Raw genomic sequence first — 24,932 nt, 5'->3', positions numbered from 1 at the left:
TGGCCCAGAGCAGTGTCCACCCCAGCCCATCTGGCTATCAGAAGCCGCCATGCCCTTTGGGATTCGGTGTTAAAATACCCGGGCTGGCCGGCGCTGTGGCTCACTAGGCTAATCCTCCGCCTGCGATGCCGGCACCCCAGGTTCTAGTCCCAGTTGGGGCGCTGGATTCTGTCCCGGTTGCTCCTCTTCCAGTCCAGCCCTCTGCTGTGGCCCGGGAGTGCAGTGGAGGATGGCCCAGGTCCTTGGGCCCTGCACCCCATGGGAGACCAGGAGGAAGCACCTGGCTCCTGGCTTCGGATCAGCGCAGCACGCCAGCTGTAGTGGCCATTTGGGAGGTGAACCAATGGAAGGAAGACCTTTCTCTCTCTCTCTAACTCTGCCTGGCAAAAAACAAACAAACAAAACAAAACAAAAAAAAATTACCCTGGCTCAGTAGCTTCTAGCAAAGGCCCCGGAAGTGTCCACACTGGCGTATGCACTGCCCAGGGAGCCCAGACAGGGTGCTGGGCTGTGGGCAGGCTTGGCACAGCTGGGCCCACTTCAGACAGAAAAGCATGGACCCCAGACAGCAGCCTGGCACCCAGTGGGAGGAGAGGGGTCCTGGGCCCCGTCCCAGCGGGCATCCTCAGTGTTGACAGGGAGCAGCCACTAGGGGGCCCTGGTCTGACCACACCCCGCCTTGTCCAGCGTTTGCGCCAGGCACATCAGATTCACCTGTTACTCCTCTCCCAGCCCTGCTGACCCCTGCGTGCACACAGATGACCTCAACCACCTCTGACTGCCCCCTCTGCCCTGCGACCCCACCCCTCCACTAGTCACTGAGCCCCTGGATTCTCCCTCTTGGGACATTTGCACACCCACCTACCCCCTCCCTTCCCCACTGGCGGCTTCTCACCGCCCAGTCCACACCCCTCACCCGGAGGGTGCTGAGGACAAAACGCCCAGCCGGACACGCCCTCCTGCCTGCCTTCTGGCCCCTACGTCTTCCTGTTCTCTGCACAGACCTGGCCTCCCGCAGACCACGGTGCACAAGGTCTCTCACACGTTCACGTCCAGGCCCCTGCAGCCAGGCTCCACGCAGCACATGGCCACTGCCTGAGCTCCCTCGGGGGCCGTGCAAGCTGAGCCGAGGAGGAAGGAGCCGCAGGGCAGCTCAGACCCAGGCACAGTCCACCACCAACTTTTCACACGCCGTCTCCGAGACGGGACAGGCACCTTACCAAGTCACAAACAACTGACAGCGCCCAGCGGCTTCCCACTGGACTCCCTCACCAACCCCCACCTGCCTCTTCCGAGCCCTTCCCCTCTCAGGAAAATTAAGCGGAGCCCAGTCTCACGATCGGGCAGCTGTGTGTGTGCCTTAGCCTGCTCCTGGGGCTGAGCGTCGGCTCCTGGGGCATCCCGCATGGTCACCCACGGGCTACCGGGGCCGTGGGCACAGCACTCCCCCAGCGCACCCACGACAAGGCCCTGCCCTCAGAGAACTCCCAGCGCGCAGGATGGCAACAGCTGCTTGTCTTGGGGCAGCCAGCAGCGGCCCTGGGCGTCCACCACCATCACTGCTAACAGCATCCAGAGCCCGAGATTCTGCCTTGCACACGGGTGCTGGGGGCGGGAGCGCGGGCAGGCACGTGGGAGGCCGAGGGTGACCAGTGCCGGGCAGGCATCCCCATCCCCACGCCGGGGGCCTGGGAGGGGGGCGGGAAGGCTTGGCTCGCCCAGGCCTGCCAAGAGGGCACCTGCAGTGTCCTGTCTGGGAAGCATGGCGGCTTCAGGAGAGTGGATTTCCTCCGTGGCGGCTCAGGGACCCAACCTACAGCAAGTGTCCCTACTGCGGCGCGGAGGCGCACGGCCATCACCGCAGCTTTGGTCCACGTTCCCTTGCTGTAACTGAACACTACAGGGCCGGCAATTTACCAACAAAGCTTTGTGCAGCCCAGGGTCAAGGGGCCGCATCTCAGGGGGGGGCCTTCTCGCTGGGGAAGACCTGAAGACTCGTGGAGGTGCAGGCATCTCGCAAGGCAGAGCAAGCTGGTGGCTCAGGCGTGTGTTTCAATATCTGAAGGGCAGAGTGACAGATCGGCTGGTTCACTCCACAGACGGGCCAGCCTGAAGCCAGGAACTGCATTAGGTCTCCCAGGTGGGTGCAGGGGCCGTCCTCCGCCACTCTCCCAGGCGCATGAGCAGGGAGCCAGGATATGGGATGCCGGTGCTGCAGGCAAACCCTTCAGGGTCCCTTCTTAACGAGCCACTAATGCCAGTCTGGAGACCCCACCTCCCGACCCCATCTAAGCCCAGCCGCCTATGAAAGGTTCCATCTCCAAACACCATGAACGCCCAACTCCAGGGATTCGGGTTCCAGCACACGAATTCCACAAACCAAAGCACAGGCCCACCTGGCCCGGGCTGTCGCACGTTATGGGTCCCACGCCCGCCCGGGCTGACTGTGCCGCGCCTTACTTGATCAAGGTCGCTTGTTCAACAAAGGCTTAGGAAGCACCTGCTTTGCCACGTGCCTCAATACAGCAATTCCATGGGTGGGGCCTACGTGACAGCTCACCTGCCAGGCCTGGGTGCGGGAAGCTGTGACGTCACAGGAGTGGCAGCACCCAGGGCCGTGAGTTCCCCGCGCTGCTGCTACTCCACACCCACCGCGGTCCCCGGCACTGGGGCTCCCTCACACTGCCAGGCACCATCATCCTGTACCCGTCGCCCAGGCCTGCGTGCCATCCTGTCAGCCAGTCCGACTGCAGAAACACGCTCAGTAACCACCACACCAGGAAGCAGAGGTGGGGCTGGCAGAAGCGGACGCGGAGGCGTGGGTAGGACAGATGGCCACAACCACACTGACAGCGCTCGGCCTTTTATTAGAGTGGCCCTGCAGGCCCCCACCCCCAGGGCTGGGCGGGACCTGCCCCTCAGGTGGGCGGAGAGTCCCTCCATCCAGGGGGAGCCCCTCCTTTGGTGCTGCGGTTCGGAGCCCCTTCCTGGCTCACACGGTCCACTTCAGACACCTGTACACAGAGAGGGGATCCTGGAGGAGCCGCAGGGTCCCGGGGGCGGGACCATGCCCCAGGGGGCAGAAGGGAGCAGGGCTGCGGTGGGCGAGGTCCTGGGCTCACCTGGTCTCCTGATGGGTGCCCAGACAGCGCACGGTGCAGTACCGGGCCCCGCAGCTGACGCAAGTGTAGGGGGAGGGGAAGCCACACACAGCACAGAAGGGGCGCTGGGGCCGGGACGGGGGCCCCGCGCAGGCCGTCAGGTAGTTGGGGCCCTCGGCCACACTCAAGTTCTGCAGAGACAAGATGGGCAGGCTCGGGTCTCCTCTGCCGCCCATGCAGCATGCACCCACTGGTCCCCAGGGTCCCCCCTTTCCCGTGGGCTCTGCCCTCACCTGCTCCTCCAGCAGGGCCTGGAAGTTTTTCCGGAAGCGAAGTTTAAAATGATCACCGCGAGTTTTCTTCTTTTTCTTTCCTGGAGGTCAAGAGCAATTGGCTGCCGGACACCTGCCCCCCTCCCGCGGAGCCTGTGTCTGCCCCCTGCCCCCCCCACCCCGCTCCAGCCTGGCCGCTGTCGCCTCCCTGCCCCGAAGTCTACAGCTTTATGGTGGCTCTTCCTCGACACCCTCTATTCCACAGCCACGAGAGGAAACTGAGGCACGGGAGGGGGGCCATGGCTGTGGCCAGTCACCGGCAGAGCCAGGAGGAGCGCCCAGGCCAGCGGGCTCCCCCCCTCCCCTCACCGGTGTCGGCATCGTCATCAAACTGAGGCAGCCTCTTGCCCAGCTGCGGGAGCCCGGCGTGGGGGTCGTCCTGGAAGTTGTCATTCTCCAAGGCCTCGAGTTGCCTGCTGATGCGGCGCTGCCGGGCCGCCCGGTCCAGCACCCGCCGCTGCCCGGGGTCCTGGGAGCGAACTAGACAGGGCGGGGTGAGAAGTCACGGGGGTGCGGAGAGAAGTCACGGGGGTGCGGAGAAGGGAGAAGCTGGGGCGGCCCTGACTCTGCACGGGGCGGACGATGCCCGGGACTGGGGAGCCCCCCTTCTGTGTCAGTCACCAAGCTCCTGACCCCTGCACCTCCTCCCAGCCATCCCACTTCCTCCCAGCCAGTCTCAGCGCCTCGTGGCTGCTCCCACCCCCTGGGCCCGGCCAACCACACCTTTCCTGGAGGCCTCTTGCTGCTGGCACGGACCACACGACCAGGGCAGGGCCGGGTGCAGCAGCCACGAAGCCACCTGGGGCACCTGCAGCCCACGCTGCAGCTCCTGGCCTCGAGTCCCAGCTTCTGACCCGGCTCCCTGCTATTGCACCCAGAGGCAGCAGGTGATGGCTCAAGTATGAGGGTCCCTGCCACCCCCACTGGAAACATGGATGAGTTCTGGGCTCCTGGCCTCCGCCTGGCCCAGCCCTGGCTGTTGTGGGCATTTGGGGAGTGAGTCAGTGGATGGAAGATACCTGTCTCTTTCAAATACATAAAAATCCAAACAAAAGCAGCAATAACCAAACCCCACGACCGTGCCGAGGCGTCCAGGCTCCCTGGGACTCTGACGCACTTGGCCTTCCTGCTCAGCACTCGTTTCCTGCCTCAAGGGAACAGGCGCCCACAGGCAGTCACGCACACGCTCAGCCCCCTCCAACTGACCTGCTGGGCACCCATCCTCCCTCCATTCCCAGGGGGACACGCCTGTCTCCCCCAGGCCCCTGCTAAACCCGAGACCCTGCCTCCAGTTTGAGCCCAGCCCCTCCCTCTGGCACCCTCAAGCCCGCCTCCGCCTCCTCCTCTGGGACTTTCCCCTTTCCCAGGTCCGCCGGCCCCACAGCTGCCCCTCTTCTACCCCCAGCAATCCGACCCCCATTCAGTGGCAGCAGCCCAGGACCCCGAGCCCGCTGGGCACTCCTAGAGGCCGCCTCTGACTTGCACTCTGCAGCCCGGGACGCCCGGTGCCGACCACCTCCCTGGGCTGAAGGTGACACGACTCTGGCCTCGCTGCAGCCACACGCCTCCTCACGGCTGTCCCCAGCCTCTGAGCCACCTCTGGCCAATCCCCTTCCCTCGCCCAGCGGCTCCCTCTTCCTGAGACTCCCATTCCGACACAGGGACCTAGCAAACCTGATTCTCTCTGCCCAGAAGCCTCTCCTAGGCCCCAACACGCCGATGCTGCAGCTCAACCGCAAACACCCCCCCCCCCCCCAGCCCAAGTCTGCTTCTTCCCTGTCCTGGAACAGAGCCGCCTACACAGCACCCAGCCCGACGACTCCCCTTAACCTAATGCGCGGCCCACTGTGGCAGAGCAGGCTACGCCACTGCGTGCGATGCTGGCATCCCCTATCAGCATGCTGGTTCAAGTCCCAGCGACTCTGCTTCTGATCCAGCTGTCTGCTAACATGTTCTGGGAGGAAGCACATGGGAGACCCGGATGGAGCCCCTGGCTCCAGCCTGGCCCAGCCCTGCCCAGTGTGGCCATTTGGGGAGTGAACCAGCAGATGGGAAATCCGTCTCTATGTTGCCCTGCCTTTAAACAAACAAACACCTAATACCATATCAGCTCTTACCTCGTTCCAATAACGTAACACAAAATAACTCATGGCCAGAAACATGCTGTATGAGGCAAAGCCACTGTCTAGGACGCCAGCATCCTATATGGGCGCCAGTTCAAGTCCCGGCTGCTCCACTTCCAATCCAGCTCCCTGCTAATGTGCCTGGGAAAGCAGTGGAAGATGGCCCACGTGCTTGGGCCCCTGCACCCACATGGGAGATCTGGAAGAAGCTCCTGGCTCCTGGCTTTGGCCTAGTGCAGGCCTGGCTATTTCAGCCATCAGGGGAATGAACCAGACCCTCTCCATATAACTCTTTCAAATAAATAAATCTCAAACAAACAAACAAACACAACCTTTTTATTCCTTAAATATTTACCAAGAGCCTGCTAAACATATATTTTTTTAAATATTTATTTATTTAAAAGGTCGAGTTCAGAGAGGCAGAGGCAGAGGCAGAGAGGTCTTCCATCCCTGGTTCACTCCCCAAATGGCCACAATGGCTGGAGCTGAGCCGATCCAAAGGAGCTTCTTCCAGGTCTCCCACACGGGTGCAGGGCCCAAGCACATGGACATCTTCCACTGCCTTCCCAGGCCACAGCAGAGAGCTGGATCAGAAGTGGAGCAGCTGGGACTGGAACTGGCACCCATAGCGGATGCTGGCGCTGCAGGCGGTGGCTTTACCCGGTACGCCATTATTAGTGAAATGGCACAGTCCCGACACCATCCTAGGCTCTAGCCCCCTGCCACCATTGCTGGAAGCCAGGTGGCCACATGGCCCAACCACTGGTGCCAGTACCCCCATCCTAGTGGGATTCACTGTTCCTACTTCCCTGTCCCCCAAGTTTTAAAAGGACCTGGTCCTGAACACGTGGCTCTCTCTCTCCCTCTCCTGACCTCTGTCTCTCTCCTACGATCTCCACCTCCCTCTTCTCCTTCTTCGCCCCCTCCCTCTGGTCTGTCGGGTTTCCCCTAATAAACCCTTTCTCTTACTCCGGTGTTTGGTGTGCTTTGTGGCGGCTTTGTAGCCACAGTGCCAGTCCCTTAACAATATTGAGAGCACCAGAGCTAAGACCTGCGAGGTGCCGACCACGAGCCAGGCGCTCCCCGAGTTAACTGTGTATACGACGCCATTCCCTCCCAGCAGCCACGTCGGGGCTCTTCCCGCCCTGAGCTGATGGCCAGATGTTAGGAACTGCTCAGAACACAACCCCAGAACCGCCCAGCATCAAAACCTGCCCCTGGCCCCTGCAGCCCATGGAGGAGCACAGTCCAACGCGCAGCCAGGCAGCAGGGCCCACGCCGGGACAGGGATCTCCCAGGAGGCCTAAGCGTCGAGTGCCCTGGCTGGGGAGACGGCAGGTGCTTCAGCCCTGGGGGCCAGCCTCAGCGCGTCAGGGGCTGCAGCTGGGGAGTAAACCGGCGTCTCTTTCAAACAAATAAACCTGTACTACTTATCCTTAGATTTAGTTATTTATTTGAAAGGCAGAGCATGGGGGAAGAGAGAGAGGGAGGGGGAGAGGGAGGGGAAGGGGAGAGGGAGGGAGAGAGGTCTTCCATCTGTGGTTCACTCCCCAAATGGCTGCACTCGCAGAAGCCAGGAGCCAGGAGCTCCATCCAGGTCTCCCACATGGGTGCAGGGGCCCAGAGACTTGGGCCATCTTTGCCGCCTTCCCAGGTGCACTAGCAGGAGGCTGAACTGGACAGAGGGCAGCCAGCGCTCCAACCGGCACTCTGGGATGAGATGCTGGCATGCAAGCAGAGGCTTAACCACCACGCCAGATTCAATAAATAATTTTTTAAAAAAGAATTTGGTGGGGGCCGGTGCTGTGGTGTAGAAGGTTAAACCTCTGCCTGTGGCACTGGCATTCCATTTGGGCACTGATTCATGTCCCGGCTGCTCCTCTTCCGACCCAGCTCTCTGCTGTGGCCTGGGAAGGCAGTGGAGGATGGCCCAAGGGCTTGGGCCCCTACACCTGCGTGGGAGACCCGGAGGAAGCACCTGGCTCCTGGCTCCGGATCGGCGCAGCTCCGGCCATTGTGGCCATTTGGGGAGTGAACCAGCGGATGGAAGACCTCTCTTCTCTCTCTCTCTACAACTCTACCTCTCAAATAAATAAATCGTTTCAAAAAAAAAAAAAGAATTCGGTTGTTTTTATCATTATCATCATTAGAGGGGCAGACAAGGAGAGAGATGGGGAGAGCGCCCGTTCACCGGTTCACTCCCCAAACGCCTGCAACAGCTGGGGCTGCGCCAGGCCAAAGCCAGGCCTGGGAGCTCCACTCCGGTCTCTCCCAGCATTGGGAGACTGGGGACGGAGCCAGGGCCCAGAATCCAGGCACTCCACGGGCCGATCTGACCAGTCTTCGGACTCTCACCTCTCCCATCGGCAGCCACAGAAGCGGCCCTTCCAACTAGACCCGCACGGCCACCGCGGCAGCCACCGGGCACCCGTGGCTACGCCCTTAGCCCAGGGAAGGCGCACAAATGAGGCTCAGGCCATGATTCCAGAAGCATTTATGGGGCAGTGCGGTTCCTACCCCACCAGGCCATTCCCTGCGCGGAAGCCAGAACTGGCTTTCTAAACCAGCCACTCCCCTGCCTTCGAACCCTCGGCGGCTCTCCGCGGCCTCTCCCCGGGGGCGCCCGTCAAACGCCCCCTCTTCCCGGCCACTCAGTCCCCGCGCCCCACACCTCCGCACTACCGAAACGCAGCGGCAGGATTCCCCGAAAGCCAGCTTTGGGACAGCCAGGTCGCGTCGCCCATCCCCAAAGCCCGGCTCCGAGCAGACATCAACAGAACGTGAGAGAACGGGGGAGGAGGGAGGCTCAAGGCCAGGACCCCAGGGCCGGGAGAGGAACCTGAGACTGAGAAAACCCCGGGCTTGCTGTGCAGTAGAAAAAGGGCGACCTCCAGAGCCTCACGTACCCGAAGTTTTCTTCTCCACCATTTATGCCCCACAGCTGCCGGAAGTACCGACTGCGCACGCGTAGTAAACCAACCGCCTCGGTTAGGGCACATCACTTCCGGTGGCGTGTGCCTCTGCGCGTGCGCAGAGCAATTCCCTCGCCACTTTCGCTCCTTACGTGTTGTTCCCTTGGAGACGAGAAAGCTTTCCGCCATGTTTTTTAGGGGCAAAACCACTTCCGGCTTCGGGGTGCTTGTGCAAGTTTTGTAGGGGCCGCGAAATGGGTCGCTTTAAAGAGGTGATGCTGATGGGTTTTCGAGAACCGTTGTTTTCCGTTGGTCCTTCTGAAGAGGCCATCAACAAACACAAAGGCAGTCCCCGGGGGTGGGCGGAGCTGCGGAATAAAGTGGGTGGTCAGAGGGGGGCCCGGCGGACTTCTGCCCAGAGTTCCAGCCCCAGTCCCCGGAGCTGTCGCTCGGCGCGGGCTCCTCGGCCAGCCCCCTGCGCCTCCCCTCCCCGTCTTCCGCCCAGGACCCGCCCCCGCGGCTCGCCGGACCCTCGGCGAGGGGTCACTTCCCCTGTCCGGCTAGCAGCGTCCTCGCTCGTCCAGCGGGCCGCGCGCCAGGCCGGCTCGGACCCGACCGCCGGCCCCCGCTCGGCGCGGCACGCGCGCCCGCGCCCGGGGACAATCCTCGCCTTGTCCGCGGCGCCGGCGTCTCGACGTTTCCGTAGCCTCGGGTTACGTCTTCGTTCCAGGGCGGAGCCCCAGCCCGGCGTAGCTGCGGCCCGGCTTCCTCAGGACTTGGAAGCCAGGCGCGCTGCCCAGCCCCGCGTGGGCCCCGCTCCCCGTCATGGCCTCCTCCGGCCCGGGCCTCCGACTCCTGCTCTCCTTGCTGCTGCTGCTGCCGCCGCTCTCGCCCGCTGCTTCAGCCTCCGATCGGCCCCGGGGCGGCAAACCGCTCAACCCAGGTGGGAACCCGGCCGGGGGCGCGCGGGGGTCCGGCCTCCCCGCCCGCGAACGCAGCCGGAATCCCCGCGTGTCCGTCCTGCCCCATTCCCGCTGGGGCCCCGGTGCCTGGGCGGCAGGGGAGGGGGCGCTCCCCAGGGAGCGGGGTCGGGGAGGCGGGGAGGGGGGCCTGCAGGGAGTGGGTGGGGCTTGGGGCGGGGGTCCCAAGTGCCCATTCCTGGCCGATGACAGAGAAGCTGCTGGTGATCACCGTGGCCACAGCCGAGACCGAGGGCTACCGGCGGTTCCTGCGCTCTGCGGAGGTCTTCAACTACACAGTGCGGGTGAGGAGAGGCAGAACCCCCAGGACCCCCCCCCCCCGGGGGAAACCTGCCAGGAGCCCGCGCACTGCTGCGGCTGAGCCCCGCGCCTCCCTTCCCTGCAGACCCTGGGCCTGGGACAGGAGTGGCGAGGGGGCGATGTGGCCCGCACAGTGGGCGGAGGACAGAAGGTGCGGTGGCTGAAGAAGGAGATGGAGCAGTATGCAGACCGGGAGGACATGGTCATCATGTTCGTGGACAGGTAGAGCCGGCTGGGGTGCAGGAGGAGCCTGCCGAGGTGCGGGGCGGCCCCCTGCTCACGCACCCCTTCCGCGCCCAGCTACGACGTGATCCTGGCAGGCAGCCCCTCAGAGCTGCTGAAGAAGTTTGTCCAGAGCGGCAGCCGCCTGCTGTTCTCGGCCGAGAGCTTTTGCTGGCCCGAGTGGGGGCTGGCGGAGCAGTACCCGGAGGTGGGCACGGGGAAGCGCTTCCTCAACTCCGGTGGTGAGTGGCAGAGGGGCCTGGGGCCTGCGGGCTGGGGGCACCTGGGGGTCTTGGGGTCAACACCGCCGCTCTCCTCGCCCAGGCTTCATCGGCTTCGCCCCCACCATCCACCAGATCGTGAGGCAGTGGAAGTACAAGGATGACGATGATGACCAGCTGTTCTACACGCGCCTCTACCTGGACCCGGGGCTGAGGGTAGGGGAGGCCCGGGGTCCCGGGCTGGGCGAGAGGGGAGGGAGTGCGGGGGGCGTGGGGAAGGTGCCCACCACCGTGCACCCCCTGCAATGAAACCTTATCCCCTCCAGGAAAAACTGAAGCTGAATCTGGACCACAAGTCCCGCATCTTCCAGAACCTCAATGGGGCTTTGGGTGAGGAGGGGGGGAGGGGGGCAGATGTGGCTCCGTGCCAGCCAGGGGCCGGGGCAGCAGCGGGCAGCCAAGGGCTTTCCCTCTGTGAGCTCACCCCGTGCAAGGCTCCAACCAAGGGCAGGTCCCTGCAGGGTTGGCCATGGGGTTGGCAGGCACAGCCTGGACAGGGCCCCCAGCAGGGCGGGCATGGGGTCCCCTCCGCAGCCGAGCCTGGGGCAGCCCCTCCGGGGAAAGGAGGTCTGACACTCGGCCCTTCCTCCTCCTCCTCCTCCTCCCCAGATGAGGTGGTGCTGAAGTTCGACCGGAACCGCGTGCGCATCCGGAACGTGGCCTACGACACGCTCCCCGTCGTGGTCCATGGCAATGGGCCCACCAAGGTGCCCACAGGGACCTCGCCCCTTCTGAGCAGCCCCTCGGGGGGAGGGGACCTCGCCCCTTCTATGCAGGGGTGCAGGGGGAGAGCTCCCCCCCCGGCCCCTGCCTCAGCCCCTCCCTGCCTTCCCCCAACAGCTCCCACTGAACTACCTGGGAAACTACGTCCCCAAGGGCTGGACGCCCGAGGGAGGCTGTGGGTTCTGCGACCAGGACCGGAGGCCACTCCCGGGGGGGCAGGTAGGCAGGGGTGCCAGCTGCTGGGAGCGCCTGGCCCAGGCTGGGGGCACAGGGGAGGCCCTGAGCCCTACGGCGTCTCTTGCAGCCTCCCCCTGCGGGGTGTGCCTGGCTGGGGCTGAGGGTACAGGGGAGGCCCTCAGCCCTATGGCGTCTCTTGCAGCCTCCCCCCCGGGTGCTCCTGGCCGTGTTTGTGGAACAGCCCACCCCGTTCCTGCCCCGTTTCCTCCAGCGGCTGCTGCTTCTGGACTACCCACTGGACAGGGTCACCCTCTTCTTGCACAACAACGTGAGGCCATGCCCCCGGGGGCCGCCCTCTTCCCGGGCTCTGCCCCTCCCTGCCCACCCTCTCAGTGCAGCCCCTGACCCCGCCCACAGGAGGTGTACCACGAGCCCCACGTGGCAGACGCCTGGCCACAGCTGCAGAACCGCTTTGCGGCCGTGAAGCTGGTGGGGCCGGAGGAGGCCCTGAGTCCTGGCGAGGCCAGGGACATGGCCATGTGAGTGAGCCGGTGGCCCTCAGCTTCCCTGGCCCGGGGCCACCCCCACCTGTGCCCATCACACAGCAGAGGGCGCTAAGGGCCCGCCCTGCCCAGGCTCACCTGGCCGTGGGCCTGTCACCCGCAGGGACAGCTGTCGGCAGGACCCTGAGTGCGACTTCTACTTCAGCCTGGACGCCGATGTGGTCCTCACCAACCGGCAGACCCTTCGCCTCCTCATCGAGGAGAACAGGTGCGGCCCCGCCCCGCGGCCCCCCGGAGTCCCTCCCCTTCACTGGCTCGAGGGGTCCCCCGCGGCCTCACCACCGCCCGGCCGTGCAGGAAGGTGATCGCGCCCATGCTGTCCCGCCACGGCAAGCTCTGGTCCAACTTTTGGGGGGCCCTGAGCCCTGACGAGTACTACGCCCGCTCCGAGGACTACGTGGAACTGGTGCAGCGGAAGCGAGTGTGAGTGTCGCCTGCTCCCAGGCGCTCCTGCCACACTGGGGGTGGGGAGATGCCTCGTGACCCCCGCAGTCCCCGACAGGGGGCGTGAGTGTCCTGAGGGCAAGAATCGGGCGCTGACTCCAGCGTCCGGGCCTCCAGGGGCGTGTGGAATGTGCCCTACATAGCCCAGGCCTACGTGATCCGCGGGGAGACCCTGCGGACCGAGCTGCCCCAGAGAGAGGTGTTCTCGAGCAGCGACACCGACCCGGACATGGCCTTCTGTAAGAGCCTGCGTGACCAGGTGAGGGCTGGCGGGCGGGTGCCGGGGGCCGGCCGCCCGCTGCCGTGGCCAGCGCCCTTCTCACGCGTGCTCGCCGCCCCGCCCCCACCCAGGGCATCTTCCTGCACCTCAGCAACCGGCATGAGTTTGGCCGCCTCCTGGCCACGTCCCGCTACGACACGGACCACCTGCACCCCGACCTGTGGCAGATCTTCGACAACCCTGTGGTGAGTGGGGGCCGGCAGCCGAGGAGGCGGCGGGGGCTGCCTGGGCCGCATCTCAGGGTCCCCCCCATCCTCTGTGTCACCCCATCCTGCCCCCCCAGGACTGGAAGGAGCAGTACATCCACGAGAACTATAGCAGGGCCCTGGAAGGGGACGGGATGGTGGAGCAGGTGAGTCCTGTGGCAGCAGTCGAGCCGACGGGGCTCCAGCCCGCGCGACCTCCTCTGTGTCCGGGGCGTAGCGATCGGTTTATGGGTGAAACTAGGATGTCAAAAAGAGGTGCCTGTTGTGGAGGGGTGGGAACCTGGGGCTCCCGGACCCGCAGGCCGCCCTGCTCTGCCCCAGCCTCTCCTCCCTCTCCCCCTCTGCCTTTGCTCTGTGAGCACCCACCCCAGCGCTGCTCCTCCTTTCCCCGCCCCACCCCAGCCGTGCCCGGATGTCTACTGGTTCCCGCTGCTGTCAGAGCAGATGTGTGACGAGCTGGTGGAAGAGATGGAGCACTACGGCCAGTGGTCAGGAGGCCGGCATGAGGTGAGGGTCCAGGCCTCCCGGGAGGAGGGGACGCTGAGACCGGGGGCGATGGAATGGATGGGGGGGACACACGGGGAAGTGAGCCCCAGGCAGTACGCCTGCATCGAGGAAACGTCACTGGGCCGTTGGCCAGGACGTGCAGGTGCAGCGAGGCGCCAGGCAGGGCAGGCTCTGCCCTCCTGTCCCGAGCAGCAGCTGCCCAGCTTCCAGAGGCTGGGACGGGCAGCCCTTGTCCCTGCCTGGGGGGACAGGAGGGCTTCATGGGAGCTGTGAAATCAGGAAGTAGGGAAGGAGTGCTCCAGGCACGGAGAGCAAGCGTGTGAAGACTTGGGAGCATGGGGGAGGGGGCCTGGCCCGGGCGGGGCGCGGAGGGGCCCCGGCTCAGCGTCCACTGCCCCCAGGATTCAAGGCTGGCCGGAGGCTACGAGAATGTGCCCACCGTGGACATCCACATGAAGCAGGTGGGCTACGAGGACCAGTGGCTGCAGCTGCTGAGGACCTACGTGGGCCCCATGACCGAGAGCCTGTTTCCGGGCTACCACACCAAGGTAGGCCGCTGCGGCTGCCCTCACCGCCCCTGCCACCGCCACCTCTGCCCCAGCCTGCCAGTGGCCACCCAGAGCCCCATCAGCTCCCGTGTCTAAGGTTCTGTGGAATCCAGGTCCCAGGAATGAGACGGGGAGCGGGGACAGGGACCGGGCCAGAAGTAGGCAGGCCGAGACCCGGGGTGCATCGTGGCTTAGCCGCGGCGCCAGTTAGCAGTGAGACCTTGGGGGTCTCGAGGTGTGTGTGTGTGTGGGGGGGTGCTGTGCTCTCCCCAGCAGCCCCTCCCCCCATCCTCTGCTCTCTGCACCTGCAGGCCCGGGCGGTGATGAACTTCGTGGTTCGCTATCGGCCGGACGAGCAGCCCTCTCTGCGGCCACATCACGACTCCTCCACCTTCACCCTCAACGTGGCCCTTAACCACAAGGGCCTGGACTATGAGGTGAGCCCCTCCCCCGTCAGCACACACCCACGTGCATGCCCTGGGGCGGGGGGACCCTTACCCAGGGCTCCTGCCACCTCCCCACCCCGTGCCTTCCTCCCACGTGCACGCCCGGGACAGGGGGACCCTTACCCAGGGCTCCTGCCACCCCCACCCCGTGCCTTCCTCCCCATGTGCATGCCCTATGCCCTGGTGGGGGGGACCCTTACCTGGAGCTCCTGCCACCCCCACCCCGTGCCTTCCTGCCCCCTTCCCGCAGATGCCCCCCCCCCCCGTGTGGCACCACCCCCACAGCTCAGGTGTGTGCTCAGCCCCCTCGCCTGCTCCTTTCTCACTCCCCCCACCAGGGTGGCGGCTGCCGCTTCCTGCGCTACGACTGCGTGATCTCGGCCCCGCGGAAGGGCTGGGGGCTCCTGCACCCCGGCCGCCTCACCCACTACCACGAGGGGCTGCCCACCACTCGGGGCACCCGCTATATCATGGTGTCCTTTGTCGACCCCTGACACGCAACCACTGTGCCAAACCTTCACTGCCATGGTGCCTTCTCAGGGGAGCCCCAGCCGCAGCCCCAGCCGCCGGAAAGGGGCGGCCGCCGGTCTCCCCGCGTCCTGAATGTGTGCTGAGCGTGCCTGGGACTGATCGTGTCGTGCACCTCCCCCGCCCCCACCCTGCCCAGACACAGCCCCCTCCCTAGAGCCCGCAAGGGCTCCTGGGGAAAGGGTCTCCTGGGGGTGCCCTGGGTGATAAATTATTGAGACTGTTCCCTCCCACTAAAGGAGGATTTGTAACTCTGAGTCCGTGGGTTGTCTGTCATCCCCCCTTGTCTGGTCCTGTTCCTGCCCGCCACCCTGTCCCCTGCCCAGCACTGCGGGCAGAGCGCGGGAAAGGCTGTACCTGCCGGTTCAGGTGGAGGCCCCAGCCCCACGCAGGCCCCTGACCTCCCCAAGGATGGGTGCAGGAGCCAAGGACGGCACTGGCACAGGAGCTGCCCCCTGGACACGCACGTGCTCTGGACCTAAACTTGAACCTGGGCATGACCAGGGAACGGGATTCCCTGCAGGGTCATCATTGGAGAGCTTCCTGGCAGAGGGGGCTGTGAGAGGAGGAGAGACCTGAGAGCAGGGCTCCTTCCAGCCTCTGGGAGACCCCCAAGCCCTTGCGGCTCCCTGGGGGCTGCCCCTGGATCTCCTCTCTGTTCCCTGCTAGAGGCCTTGACGCCACCTGGCCCAGGGCGTTTTGTTGGTTCCGGACCCTTCCCCCTCCCCAGCTGGAGCCCCCTGGCAGGAGGGCGGTGCTGATGGCCCGCTGGGGTTATCCTCCTTTGTGGACGGCCCGTCCTCTCGCCCTGTGCTCCACTGCCTTCAGACCAGGCCCTGTGTTTGGCCATGGACTGAGCAGGGACAGGAGAACACTGCTCGTGGCAAGGCCTCTGGACAGGGACAGAAACTGTGTGCCCTGTGCTGCCCAGCACAGCCTGAACATGGGAGGGAGGCTTAGCCCGGCTCCTGCAGACCCCCACTCGTGAACAGGTACCACGGGGTGCTGGGCACTGAGTGTGGGGGTCACAGCCAGGCACACCACAGCTGCCCACCTGTTAGTTACTGCTCAGAGATGACCTTGGAGAATCACCTTGATGCCAGCGGGGCATGTGACAGGCACCTGCTAGGGGCAGCAGGCTTCCCTGCTGATGTGACACAAGCTGTCCTGGTGAGGATGCCCAGAGGCCACTATCAGGGCTGGGGAGGCCCTGGGGCAGGGAAGGACCCTCCAGGGCCTGTCCCCTGGCCTCGCCCCCTGCAGGTCCCAGGTTCTGGGAGCCACTTCCTGACAGCTCAGGGTTCAGGCTGCTCCTGTGCAGAGCACCGCCCTGCCTGGGGGGGGGGGGGACCCAGCTCCCTACTGAGCCCGAGGCCCCACCCCCCCACAAAGTTCAAATCCCCCCTCCCCCTCTCCCAGCTCCTGGCCCCACCCCTGGTATATCCGAGGGGTCCTATTGGTCACAGCTCCGTGAGCTCAGGTGGCCTTCCTTGCTGGGGCTCACAGAGGGGGTGGAGATGACCTGGGGCTAGGTCCAGGGGTCAGGGCCAGTGGGTGGGGCCACAAGGGAAGGTGCTCAAGAGCAGTGGGTGCCCCTGTGCAAGGCCCCCCCCAAGATGGCGGCCTCCTGCAGCCCCCTCCGCGGGGCTCTCCAAGTGCTCGCTGTCTCCCAGTGGGTCTTCTCCTTCTTAGCGCTCGGTGAGTCCCCAAAGCCTGGGGATGCAGGTGCCTCTGCCTCCCCTTTCCCTTAGGGAGGCAGCCCAGGGACCCAGGCCATGGAAGCAACCTGGGGAGCCTGTGGGTGGGTGGGTGGGGGTGGGGAGGGGACTTTGGCCCTGGAACCAGGGCAGGGGCAGAGGGACACTGGAATGCAGCTCCTGGGTTCTGAGTGCGCCCCCTGCTCCAGCCCAGGTGTGCCTGGTGGCCTTGATCTTTGTGCTCCTGAGCCGGGCCTGGACCCTTGGGGTCCTCTACCTGGTCTGGCTGTACTGGGACAGGGACACACCCAGGACTGGAGGCCGCCGCTCTGCCTGGGTCCGGGACTGGGCCGTCTGGAGACACTTCCGGGACTACTTCCCCATCTCGGTGAGGGCTACGAGGACGCTGTGCTGGGGGTAGGGGGCTCAGAGGAGACTGGGGAGCCCCCTCCTCCACGCACAGTCTCAGGGACGGGTGGGGCTGCCCCCTCTGCTCCCCAGCTGGTGAGGACGGCCCCGTTGGACCCCTCCCAAAACTACCTCTTTGGCTTCCACCCCCACGGAGTCCTGGCGGTCGGGGCCTTCAGCAACTTCTGCACAGAGGCCACGGGCTTCTCCCGCCTCTTCCCTGGGCTCCGGCCGCACCTGCTCATGCTGCCCTGCTGGTTCCACCTGCCGCTGTTCCGGGACTACATCATGTCCAGTGGTGAGGGCCTGCCCCCCTCCCACGTGTATGGGGCGGGGTTGGAACTCCAGGCCCCAGCGCCCCCTTCCGCGCCCTCCCCCCTCCTCAGTATCCCAGCATGAGGTGCCCCAGCGTCTGCCATCCGCCCAGGTCTGGTCTCCTCTACCAAGGCCAGTGCTGCCTATCTGCTGTCCAGGCCAGAGGGCGGCCAGGTGGCTGTCCTGGTCGTGGGCGGCGCTCTGGAGGCGCTGGAAGCAAAACCCGGAGGCCTGAGCCTGCGGATCCGCAACCAGAAGGGATTCATTAAGCTGGCGCTGGAGCAGGGGTGAGGAGCGGCGCGGGGCGGTGCGCCCAGCAAGGCGCCCACGTCTCGGCCCAGGCTCACCTGCGCCCCTGTTCCCCAGGGCCTCCCTAGTCCCTGTCTTTTCGTTCGGGGAGAACGAGCTCTTCCGGCAGTGCCCGAACCCGCCGGGCTCCTGGTTGCGCCGCGCACAGGAAGCGCTGCAGCCGCTGCTGAGCGTGGCCCTGCCGCTGTTCCACGGCCGCCTGGGGCTCCTGCTGCCCTTCCGCGCGCCCGTCCACACTGTCGGTGAGCCCCGGCCTCGCCCCTGCGGTCGCGCGCCGCGCCCGATCCCCTGGCTCAGGGCCCGCTGGCTGGAGCGCCGCCTGGTTCCCCAGCGCGTGCGTGGGCAAGTGCCCCAGCCCCGCACCCAGTGGCCGCCGCTCTTGCGACCCGCGGGAGGCCAGCAAGCGCGTTCCATCCGCAGTGGGGGCGGCGATCCCAGTGCAGCGATGCCCGCGGCCAAGCCAAGCGCAGGTGGACGCGCTGCACGCGCTCTACGTGGAGCGGCTCACGCAGCTGTTTGAGGAGCACAAGGCGCGCTACGGTGTCCCCGCGGACAGGCACCTCGTCCTCACCTAGCGGGACCTCCCGCCATCAGGCCCCTCCCCTCCCCTGGGCGACTGCGGGTGGGGGAGTGGAATTAAAGGTGGGAGAGACCCGTGTCTTTTCCGTGTCTGTGTGTTCAGTCGGGTGGTGCTGGGCCCACAGGGTCTGGGGGGCGGGGTCTCCAGGGAGGCTTCCTTTCCCGACACCCACAAAGAGGTCAGCACTCAAGGTCCTGCTCACCCAGCCTCAGCTGGGCTGTGGCCCCTGGGACCCAGTGTGCTGGTGGGCAGCTGCTTGGCCACGCCCACTGTGAGTTGCTCAGCCTCCCAGGCACCGCCCTGCCCCCACCCCTCACCCCCTCCCAGCGCTCTCAGGGGCCAGCCTAGACCTATGACCCAGGGCGTTTAGAGGTCAGTCTCAGAGGGAGCCTGGACACTCTGGGCTCCAGATCCAGGCATCTCTCCAGCCACACCCCGGACCCTGGGCCAGGGGGACACCTGTGAACCCTCGTGGAGCCCTGTAGGCAGAGGGGAGCTGCAGGGCCCTGTGCCCCCCACCCCTGCCCTGTGAAGACCCTGCAGAAGCAGTGGCTGGAAGCACAGGGCGCCTCCTATGGGATGCAGACATTCGTCCTCTAAGGTGAGAAGAGTGGGGAGGCGGGTGCCTGGGAAGAAGGGACTGGGAGGTGGAGGCTGTGCTGCCGTTCCGAAGCCTGGGCCAAGGCAGAGGAACACGCCAGAAGCATGCACCTGCCAGGAGATCCGTGCAGGTGGAGGGGGCAGGAGCTGGGCTGAAGAACTGGGCTTCCCAGGGGAACCCATGTTTCTTTCTCACCTTCCCCCAGTTTGTTGTTCCTTCCTTCTTCTCTTCTCCTCTTCACACCGCTCTGGTCTCGTCTGTTCCCTACTTGATATCCATCTACCCAGACCGGGACACACCCAGCCAAGGTGAGCTCTGGGCAGGGCTCCAGGTGGGGAGAGATGGGGAGGGTGCCTCTGGGACTCTGCCATCCAGAACTCTCTGCAAACAGGGCCAAGGCGGAAGGGGTGGAAAGGAACTGGGTGATCTGGAATCACCAAAGGGATTATCTTCTTATCAAGGTGATGGGTCAGCCTCCCCAGAGATGCCTCCTCCCCCTTCCCCACCCCACTCCCCCGCACTCCTCACCCTTCCCTGTCCTGCAGCCTGAGCACAAGGAGAGCTGCGGGGTCCCTGCCTCCACCCGCCTCACCTTCCTCTAGGTCTGGCTTGGCCTCCCTGCTGAGCCCCTGAAACCCATGCCCTGCAACCCCCAGCTCCCGCCTTGACCTCCCCTCCAATAAAGGCTGGTTCTGGAGGGGAGCACGGCCAGGCACTGCCACCCCGTCCTCCTGCTGCAGAGGGGCCGCCTGGGGTGGGTCTCAGCACCCTGCATTCTCCTGCCAGGAGAGCTGACTGTGCCCCAGGACCTGGGAGACATCTCTCCCTCGCGGGCCCCTGCTCCCCCTGTGAAGCAAGGCTGCCGCTTAGTTCAGAGCTGGCAGAATCAGGACAGGGTTGGGAGGAGACCCCGGAGGGGTGGGGAGGGGGCAGCTGGGGCAGAGCTGAGCTGGGTCAGGCCCAGCAGGTGCAGGGATGGGAGGACCCGGGGCAAGAGCAGAGAGAGCTGAGCACAGAGCTGCCCCTGGCCTCCCCAGCCTTTAGTGTCCTTGGAGCTGGGAGAGCAGCCGAGGCCAGGCTGTGTTTCAGCAGCATCCAGAGCCAGTGCCACCAGCAGGAGGCTCAGCCCCACAGGCCGAGGTGAAGATGCAACGGATGAAGACGTGAAGGCTTAGGACAGAGGAGGGCTCAGGGTGAGGGCCCGGGGAGGCTCCCACCCGTCTTCTCGTCATCAGTGTCCCCGTCATCCCTGCTGGGGCTCGGGGATATGAGGGCTGAGACCAAGGTCCCAGTCTGCATCAGCTTTGGTCTCTGTAAGCAAACACCTGGCGCTAGCCGTTTGTGAAGAGGAGGTTTATTCAGCGCGGTGTTGAGGTTCAAGGTCACGGTGCCCGTATCAGCTCCAGATCTGGAGCGTGGTGGATGGCGGTTATGTCAGGAACCAGGATTAGAGAGACACAGAGACTGAGTGGGCCCCACAATCCCATTCCGAAGCTCCCCCAAGGGCCCCAGCACCTCCCAGCAGGCCCCATCTCTTTAAGGTCCACACAGCTCCCAATACTGCCTCTCTGGAGACCGAGTTCCTGACACGTGCATGTAGGGGGACGTTTCCCTAACGTCCCCATCTCATTGAGGGTACTGGGCATGCTGTGTTGGGGTGGGGTGAGGCTTGGGACCCCCCCCAACAAGAGCAGCCCCAGGGACAGGTGGGGCTGCGCCCTCTGCTCCCCAGCTGGTGGAACTGGCTGAGCTGGATCCTCCTGGGCCACCTCCTGCCCTTGCTTCCTCCCCCGTGGAGTGGGGGACCCTCTGCTTTGAGGCCTCGGGCTTCTCGTGTCTCCCCCACCACCCCCAGGCCTGTGCTGCACCTGCTCAGGCTGCCCTGCTGGCTCCACCTCCCTGTGTTCTGGGACCACATCTTGGGGAGCGCCTTGTCCACCTCCCATGTGACGGGGGGGGGAGCTACTGCTGCCTCAGCCACTACTTCCGAGTGTGGTCTGCTCTCTTCTCTCCAAGCACAGGTGTAAGGTCCCCCAACCCGTGCTGTCCCTCCAGGTGTGGGCTCTTCTGATAAGGCCCACAGGTGACCGGGCGGGGGCACCAGGGCTGCACCTCGGGTACAAGCGAGCCCGAAGGGGCCAGAGCTCCATGTGCCCCTGCTCCCCCAGGGCCTCCCTGGTGCCCATCTCCTACTTCTATGGGGAAAAGGAGCTCCTCCAGCTGCTTGTGCCCTGCACCCTAAGTGTGCCTCGGGAAACTCCGCAGCCCTGAACTCCATCTCATGGCATCTGGCTGTGGTTATGGATGGGGGATCCTGGCGACCACTGTCCACCCACAGAGGGGTCCCAAGTCCCGGTGCAGCAATGCCCATGGCCCAGCCGGCCTCAGATGGATGTGCTGCACACACTCTACCTGGAGCAGCTCACAGAGCTGCACAAGGGGTGCAGGTGCACCACGGCGTCCACACAGATGGGCATCTGGTCCTCCCCTGGGCAAGGCACTGACATTGGCCCCAAACCAGCGCCTTCAGTGGGGGAGTGGAACTCAGGTGGGAAGGCACCTGTGGGGTCTGGGTGTCTGTCTGCACAGTGGGTGGTCCAAGATGCGTGGAAAGATCTGGAGAGGCTCCCCAGGGAGCCCTGAAATTCCCAGAGACCCCCAAAGAGGCCAGAGTGGGGTCCCGCTCTGTGCAGTCTCAGTCGGGCTCCTGGTACCTGGCACTGTCTGGGAGTAAATGGGGCTGAGCCAGGCTCTGTCCACTCCCTGCATCAGTTGCTTTGCACCCAGGTGCTGCCCCTCCCCCTGCACACCCTCCTCTCCCTTTCAGCTCCTCCCAGGGGCCAGCCCAGATCAACAGACTCAGGACATTGAAGATCAGCCCCAGAGGGAACCTGGACACTTCTAGGGCTCCAGACACAGGCATCTCGCTGGCCACAGCCTGGACCGTGGGAGAGGGGACTCCTGTGATCCCACCTGGAGCCCTGCAGGCAGAGGGTGGCACCAGGATGGCTGACTCCACATCCTCCGTGCCCCCTTGCCCTGTGAAGACCCTGAAGAAGCAGTGGCTGGAAGTACTGGGCGCCATGCACTATGTGCTTGCTTTCGTGGTCCTAGGTGAGAATAAGGGGGAGACAGAGGCGCCTGGGGTTGCTTGGTGGAGAGGGACCGGCTGGAAACAGCTGGGCTGCTGGCCGGGACACATGGGTCAAGGGACAAGGACAGGACCAAGGCAGATGCCCCTGCCCACTGTTCCATGCAGGTGGAGCGGGGCAGGAGCTGGGCTGAAAATCTGGGCTTCCCAGCAGAATTTGTTTTTCTTTCTCACCGTTCCCCAGGTCCTTTCTCCATTGTTCTTCTCCTCTTCCTCCTCTTCACAAGGCTCTGGTCTCTGTCTGTTTTCTATATGTTGTGGATCTACCTGGACAGGGACACACCCAGCCAAGGTGAGCTCTGGGCAGGGCTCCAGGTGGGGGAGATAGAGAAGGTGCCTCGGGGAGTCTGCCACCCACATCTCTGCCCGCAGGGGGAAGGCGGTGTGAGTGGACACGGCACTGGAGGATTTGGAAATATCAACGAGATTACTTTCCTATCAAGGTGAGGGGTCATCCTTCCCAGAGATGCCTCCTTCCCCTTCCCCACCCCACTCCCCTGCACCTGCTCCCCCTTCCCTGTCCAGCTGCCTGAGACCTGCTGCCCAGGCTCACAGAGGGGCAGGGGTGGAGAGGTGCACCTGAAGCCATCCCAGGGCCTTGACCTCTGAAGTCAGCAGGGGCAGAGGCAGCACCTGCAGCTGCTGTCTCCCCTCTCTGCCTCCCTCCTCTCCTGCAGCTGGTGAAGACGGCAGAGCTGCCCCCCAGCCAGAACTACGTGCTGGGGGCCCACCCCCACGGCATCATGAGCACTGCGCCCTTCTGTAATTTCCTTACTGAGTGCAATGACTTCTCCCAGCGCTTCCCAGGGCTGCAGCCCTGGGTAGCCACACTGGCCGGCATCTTCTACGTTCCCGTGTTCCGGGACTACATTATGCTGAGTGGTGAGCCTCACCCTGACAGGGAGGAAGCAGCCCCTGTCTGGACTGGTCCACACCCCCACCAACACCCTGCTTCCCCATCCAAAACAACAAGATCTGCCCTGAGCCAGGTGCTGCTCAGCAGTGGACTCACGTGGGGGATACAAGGGTTCGAATGTTCCAGAATTGGGGCTGCCCCTTCCCGTGTTACAGGGTGGGGTGAGGGAATCAGGAGCCACCGAGGGAGTGGTGACTGCTCCCCACTGCACATGACACAGGACTGCGTCCCGCGAGCCGTCACAGCCTGGACTTTGTGCTGTCTCAGCCCCAGCGGGGCCAGGTGGTGGTCATTGTCATCGGGGGCGTCCAGGAGTCCCTGTACACGGCCCCAGGGCGGCACTGCCTGGAACTCCTGAATCGAAAAGGCTTTGTGCGCCTGGCGCTGAGGCATGGGTGAGTGGGTGTGTGGGTGCCGATCTGGGCTGGTTTCCCGGTGCAGTCACCCATGTGCCTGAAGGTGGGGCTGTGGGTCCTGCCTGCCTGGGTCTCTGCCCTGCACTGTGCCAGTTTCCCAGGGTCCCAGCCCTTCTGAGCAGAGCAGGTTCAGACTGAAAACAGCAGGGCTCTTGGTTCCAGAAACCAAGTTCTGGTTCTCGCTCTGTCCTGTATCCAAGGCCAGCCCTTGGACTTGATCTTGATTTGTATACAGGGCTGACGCCTGCCTTGCCACGAGGCTGCAGCTGTAAACACTGAGTGAGAACATGAATATGCAAAGCCCATTACACAGCCATTGGTCAATACAGCTGAGGCTTCCTTCCAGAATGTTCTGTGCAGACATGGTCCTGTGTTTTCACAGGCACTGGGGAATTTGCCTCAGGAGTCAGGGGAGGGACCCATTGGCTCCCAAGGTGCTTGCTGAGTAGGCAGTCCAGGAACCTGACCCCTCTCCCCAACTCTCTCTCTTTTGCCCCTCCCAGGGCCCCCCTGGTGCCTGTGTACTCCTTTGGGGAGAATGATTCCTTCAAAAGTAAGACTTTCGCCAAAGGCTCCTGGCAGTACCTGTGCCAGGTCACCTACAAGAAGGTCACTGGTTTGCCTTTGTGCTTCTGCTGGGGCCGTGGTCTCTTCTCGCCCAACTCCTGGGGTCTGCTGCCCCTGCCCATGCCCATCACCACCGTGGGTGAGTGCCCATCTGCAGGGAGGAGGCTGCCATGGGTGGCATGGCCAGCGGCAGCTCTGGCTCATCCGTGTCTCCCTCCCCTGCAGTGGGCGGCCCCATCCCCGTGCCCCAGTGCAGCAGCCCCAGCGAGGAGCAAGTTGACCACTACCACAGGCTCTACATGGACGCCCTGGAGCGGCTGTTTGAGGAGCACAAGGAGAGCTGTGGGGTCCCTGCCTCCACCCACCTCACTTTCTTGTAGGCTTGGTTCAGCCTCCCTGCTGAACCCCTGAGCCCCATGCACTGAGACCCCCAGCTCCTGCCTTGCCCCGCCCCTCCTATAAAAATCCATTCTGCCAGTGAGCAGGGCAGGTACAAGCCACCCAGCCTTATTCTCTCCCCCTCCACCCAACCTGTCTGATAAGTCCTTGTCTGGCCTTTGGATGCAAAACCCTGAGCCCAGCCTTTGCGGATCTGTGCTCAGGACGGACTGTGGCGCTGGGACAGGAGTAAAAGGAGCTGCTGTGGCCAGGCGGGTGCGCCCACACCGCGCTGCAAGGAGCCTCGTGGGCGCCTGCCTGAAACTCGGCCGCACCCCTGCACCCGTGGGGCCTCTCCAGGTTTGGGAGAAGGAGCTCTTGAAGCAGTGCCCGAACCCTCCATGCTGCTGGCTGTGCTGCGCGCCACGAAGTGCTGGGCCACCACAGTTCCCAGGCCGCCTGTGCCCCCTGCTGCCCTTCCATGCCCATCCACTACACCAGTGAGCCCCAGAGTGGCCCTTCAGCTCAAGCAGTGTCCCAGGAGCCAGGCGGGGTCCCCGTTGTGCGCTGGCCGGACAGGTCCCCGAGGTGGTCCTCAAGCCTTGCTCTCCCGAGTGGTCCTTTGGCTACTGCCCCAGCGCTGAACTCTGGCCCCGCCTCTCCTGGCTGCAGGAAGGGGCTGCTGTGGTCCCTGCAGCGGCTGCGGTGACCTCTGTGCAGAGATGCGCGCGTACAGGGGCTGTAGGCAGCTGTGTGAGGAGGCTGGGGCGCTCTACCGCCTCCCTGTGGACAGGCATCTCCTCCTCACCTAGCCTGGTCGGAGTCTGGCCCCAATGGGAACCTTCCATGCTGGGGGCAGATGTGGGGGGTGGAGAGGGCCTGGAGGTGAGAGTGCAAATTAAAAGGTGGAAAGAGACAGGA

General features: G+C 64.5%; 4 protein-coding genes across 9 annotated transcripts; 3 read left to right on the top strand and 1 right to left on the bottom strand.

Annotated features, from left to right (window-relative positions):
• Positions 1-2,847: 2,847 nt before the first annotated feature.
• On the bottom strand, positions 2,848-9,234 carry ZNHIT1 (zinc finger HIT-type containing 1). 2 transcript variants are annotated; one of them, XM_008250714.5, is made up of 6 exons: positions 9,139-9,234; positions 8,621-8,836; positions 3,743-3,913; positions 3,395-3,474; positions 3,123-3,292; positions 2,848-3,014 (listed from the first exon to the last, which is right to left on the bottom strand). In XM_008250714.5, the coding sequence occupies exons 2-6, from the start codon at positions 8,655-8,657 to the stop codon at positions 2,993-2,995; spliced, it is 480 nt and encodes a 159-aa protein (XP_008248936.1). In that variant the 5' UTR covers positions 8,658-8,836; positions 9,139-9,234; the 3' UTR covers positions 2,848-2,992. The 2 variants fall into 2 exon arrangements, with proteins under 2 accessions (XP_008248936.1, XP_002722864.1); XM_002722818.6 differs by lacking the exons at positions 8,621-8,836; positions 9,139-9,234 and adding an exon at positions 8,463-8,499.
• A 30-nt stretch (positions 9,235-9,264) lies between these two features.
• On the top strand, positions 9,265-14,930 carry PLOD3 (procollagen-lysine,2-oxoglutarate 5-dioxygenase 3). The gene is made up of 19 exons (XM_051837968.3): positions 9,265-9,411; positions 9,641-9,732; positions 9,834-9,970; positions 10,049-10,212; positions 10,295-10,407; positions 10,518-10,581; positions 10,861-10,958; positions 11,092-11,193; positions 11,354-11,479; positions 11,569-11,690; positions 11,818-11,922; positions 12,012-12,137; positions 12,276-12,417; positions 12,510-12,623; positions 12,722-12,790; positions 13,047-13,151; positions 13,553-13,699; positions 14,011-14,136; positions 14,484-14,930. Exons 1-19 carry the CDS (start codon positions 9,294-9,296, stop codon positions 14,637-14,639), a joined length of 2,226 nt encoding a protein of 741 aa, XP_051693928.1. The 5' UTR covers positions 9,265-9,293; the 3' UTR covers positions 14,640-14,930.
• Positions 14,931-16,176: 1,246 nt separating this feature from the next.
• Positions 16,177-18,061, top strand: LOC103345697 (2-acylglycerol O-acyltransferase 2-B). Of its 2 annotated transcripts, XM_008250711.5 has the most exons (6): positions 16,179-16,371; positions 16,580-16,758; positions 16,872-17,076; positions 17,206-17,380; positions 17,460-17,644; positions 17,823-18,061. In XM_008250711.5, exons 1-6 carry the CDS (start codon positions 16,290-16,292, stop codon positions 17,975-17,977), a joined length of 981 nt encoding a protein of 326 aa, XP_008248933.1. In that variant the 5' UTR covers positions 16,179-16,289; the 3' UTR covers positions 17,978-18,061. The 2 variants fall into 2 exon arrangements, with proteins under 2 accessions (XP_089177190.1, XP_008248933.1); XM_089321064.1 differs by having other exon boundaries at positions 16,177-16,371; positions 17,460-18,061.
• Positions 18,062-18,347: 286 nt separating this feature from the next.
• Positions 18,348-24,932, top strand: LOC100340546 (2-acylglycerol O-acyltransferase 3). Of its 4 annotated transcripts, none has more exons than XM_051837970.3 (9): positions 18,348-18,583; positions 18,789-18,891; positions 21,411-21,697; positions 21,919-22,026; positions 22,107-22,177; positions 22,412-22,616; positions 22,871-23,045; positions 23,570-23,772; positions 23,859-24,932. In XM_051837970.3, exons 3-9 carry the CDS (start codon positions 21,589-21,591, stop codon positions 24,011-24,013), a joined length of 1,026 nt encoding a protein of 341 aa, XP_051693930.3. In that variant the 5' UTR covers positions 18,348-18,583; positions 18,789-18,891; positions 21,411-21,588; the 3' UTR covers positions 24,014-24,932. The 4 variants fall into 4 exon arrangements, with proteins under 4 accessions (XP_051693930.3, XP_008248934.3, XP_051693931.3 ...); XM_051837971.3 differs by having other exon boundaries at positions 18,474-18,583; positions 18,871-18,891; XM_008250712.4 differs by lacking the exon at positions 18,789-18,891 and having other exon boundaries at positions 18,364-18,583.

The sequence above is a fragment of the Oryctolagus cuniculus genome, chromosome 19 (assembly GCF_051225735.1).
Source record: "Oryctolagus cuniculus isolate XC-2025 breed Fujian yellow rabbit chromosome 19, ASM5122573v1, whole genome shotgun sequence".
Lineage (NCBI taxonomy): Eukaryota > Metazoa > Chordata > Mammalia > Lagomorpha > Leporidae > Oryctolagus > Oryctolagus cuniculus.
Note: the sequence above shows the minus strand (reverse complement) of the source record. Positions and strands in the feature narration are given on the sequence as shown.

What these genes read in the sequence shown, in the direction of transcription:
- ZNHIT1 (XM_008250714.5), bottom strand. Translation starts at nt 8,657, where the DNA reads ATGGCGGAAAGCTTTCTCGTCTCCAAGGGAACAACAC. An exon ending in TGATGACGATGCCGACACCG is followed by an intron (nt 3,475 to 3,742) that starts GTGAGGGGAGGG and finishes CTTGACCTCCAG; the next exon opens with GAAAGAAAAAGAAGAAAACT. An exon ending in GGCACCCATCAGGAGACCAG is followed by an intron (nt 3,015 to 3,122) that starts GTGAGCCCAGGA and finishes CTCTGTGTACAG; the next exon opens with GTGTCTGAAGTGGACCGTGT.
- PLOD3 (XM_051837968.3), top strand. Translation starts at nt 9,294, where the DNA reads ATGGCCTCCTCCGGCCCGGGCCTCCGACTCCTGCTCTCCTTGCTGCTG. An exon ending in CCCTCTTCTTGCACAACAAC is followed by an intron (nt 11,480 to 11,568) that starts GTGAGGCCATGC and finishes CCCCGCCCACAG; the next exon opens with GAGGTGTACCACGAGCCCCA. An exon ending in GAGGCCAGGGACATGGCCAT is followed by an intron (nt 11,691 to 11,817) that starts GTGAGTGAGCCG and finishes TGTCACCCGCAG; the next exon opens with GGACAGCTGTCGGCAGGACC.
- LOC103345697 (XM_089321064.1), top strand. Translation starts at nt 16,290, where the DNA reads ATGGCGGCCTCCTGCAGCCCCCTCCGCGGGGCTCTCCAAGTGCTCGCT. An exon ending in CTTCTCCTTCTTAGCGCTCG is followed by an intron (nt 16,372 to 16,579) that starts GTGAGTCCCCAA and finishes CCCCTGCTCCAG; the next exon opens with CCCAGGTGTGCCTGGTGGCC. An exon ending in GGGACTACTTCCCCATCTCG is followed by an intron (nt 16,759 to 16,871) that starts GTGAGGGCTACG and finishes TCTGCTCCCCAG; the next exon opens with CTGGTGAGGACGGCCCCGTT.
- LOC100340546 (XM_051837970.3), top strand. Translation starts at nt 21,589, where the DNA reads ATGGCTGACTCCACATCCTCCGTGCCCCCTTGCCCTGTGAAGACCCTG. An exon ending in GCTTGCTTTCGTGGTCCTAG is followed by an intron (nt 21,698 to 21,918) that starts GTGAGAATAAGG and finishes ACCGTTCCCCAG; the next exon opens with GTCCTTTCTCCATTGTTCTT. An exon ending in GGACTACATTATGCTGAGTG is followed by an intron (nt 22,617 to 22,870) that starts GTGAGCCTCACC and finishes CACATGACACAG; the next exon opens with GACTGCGTCCCGCGAGCCGT.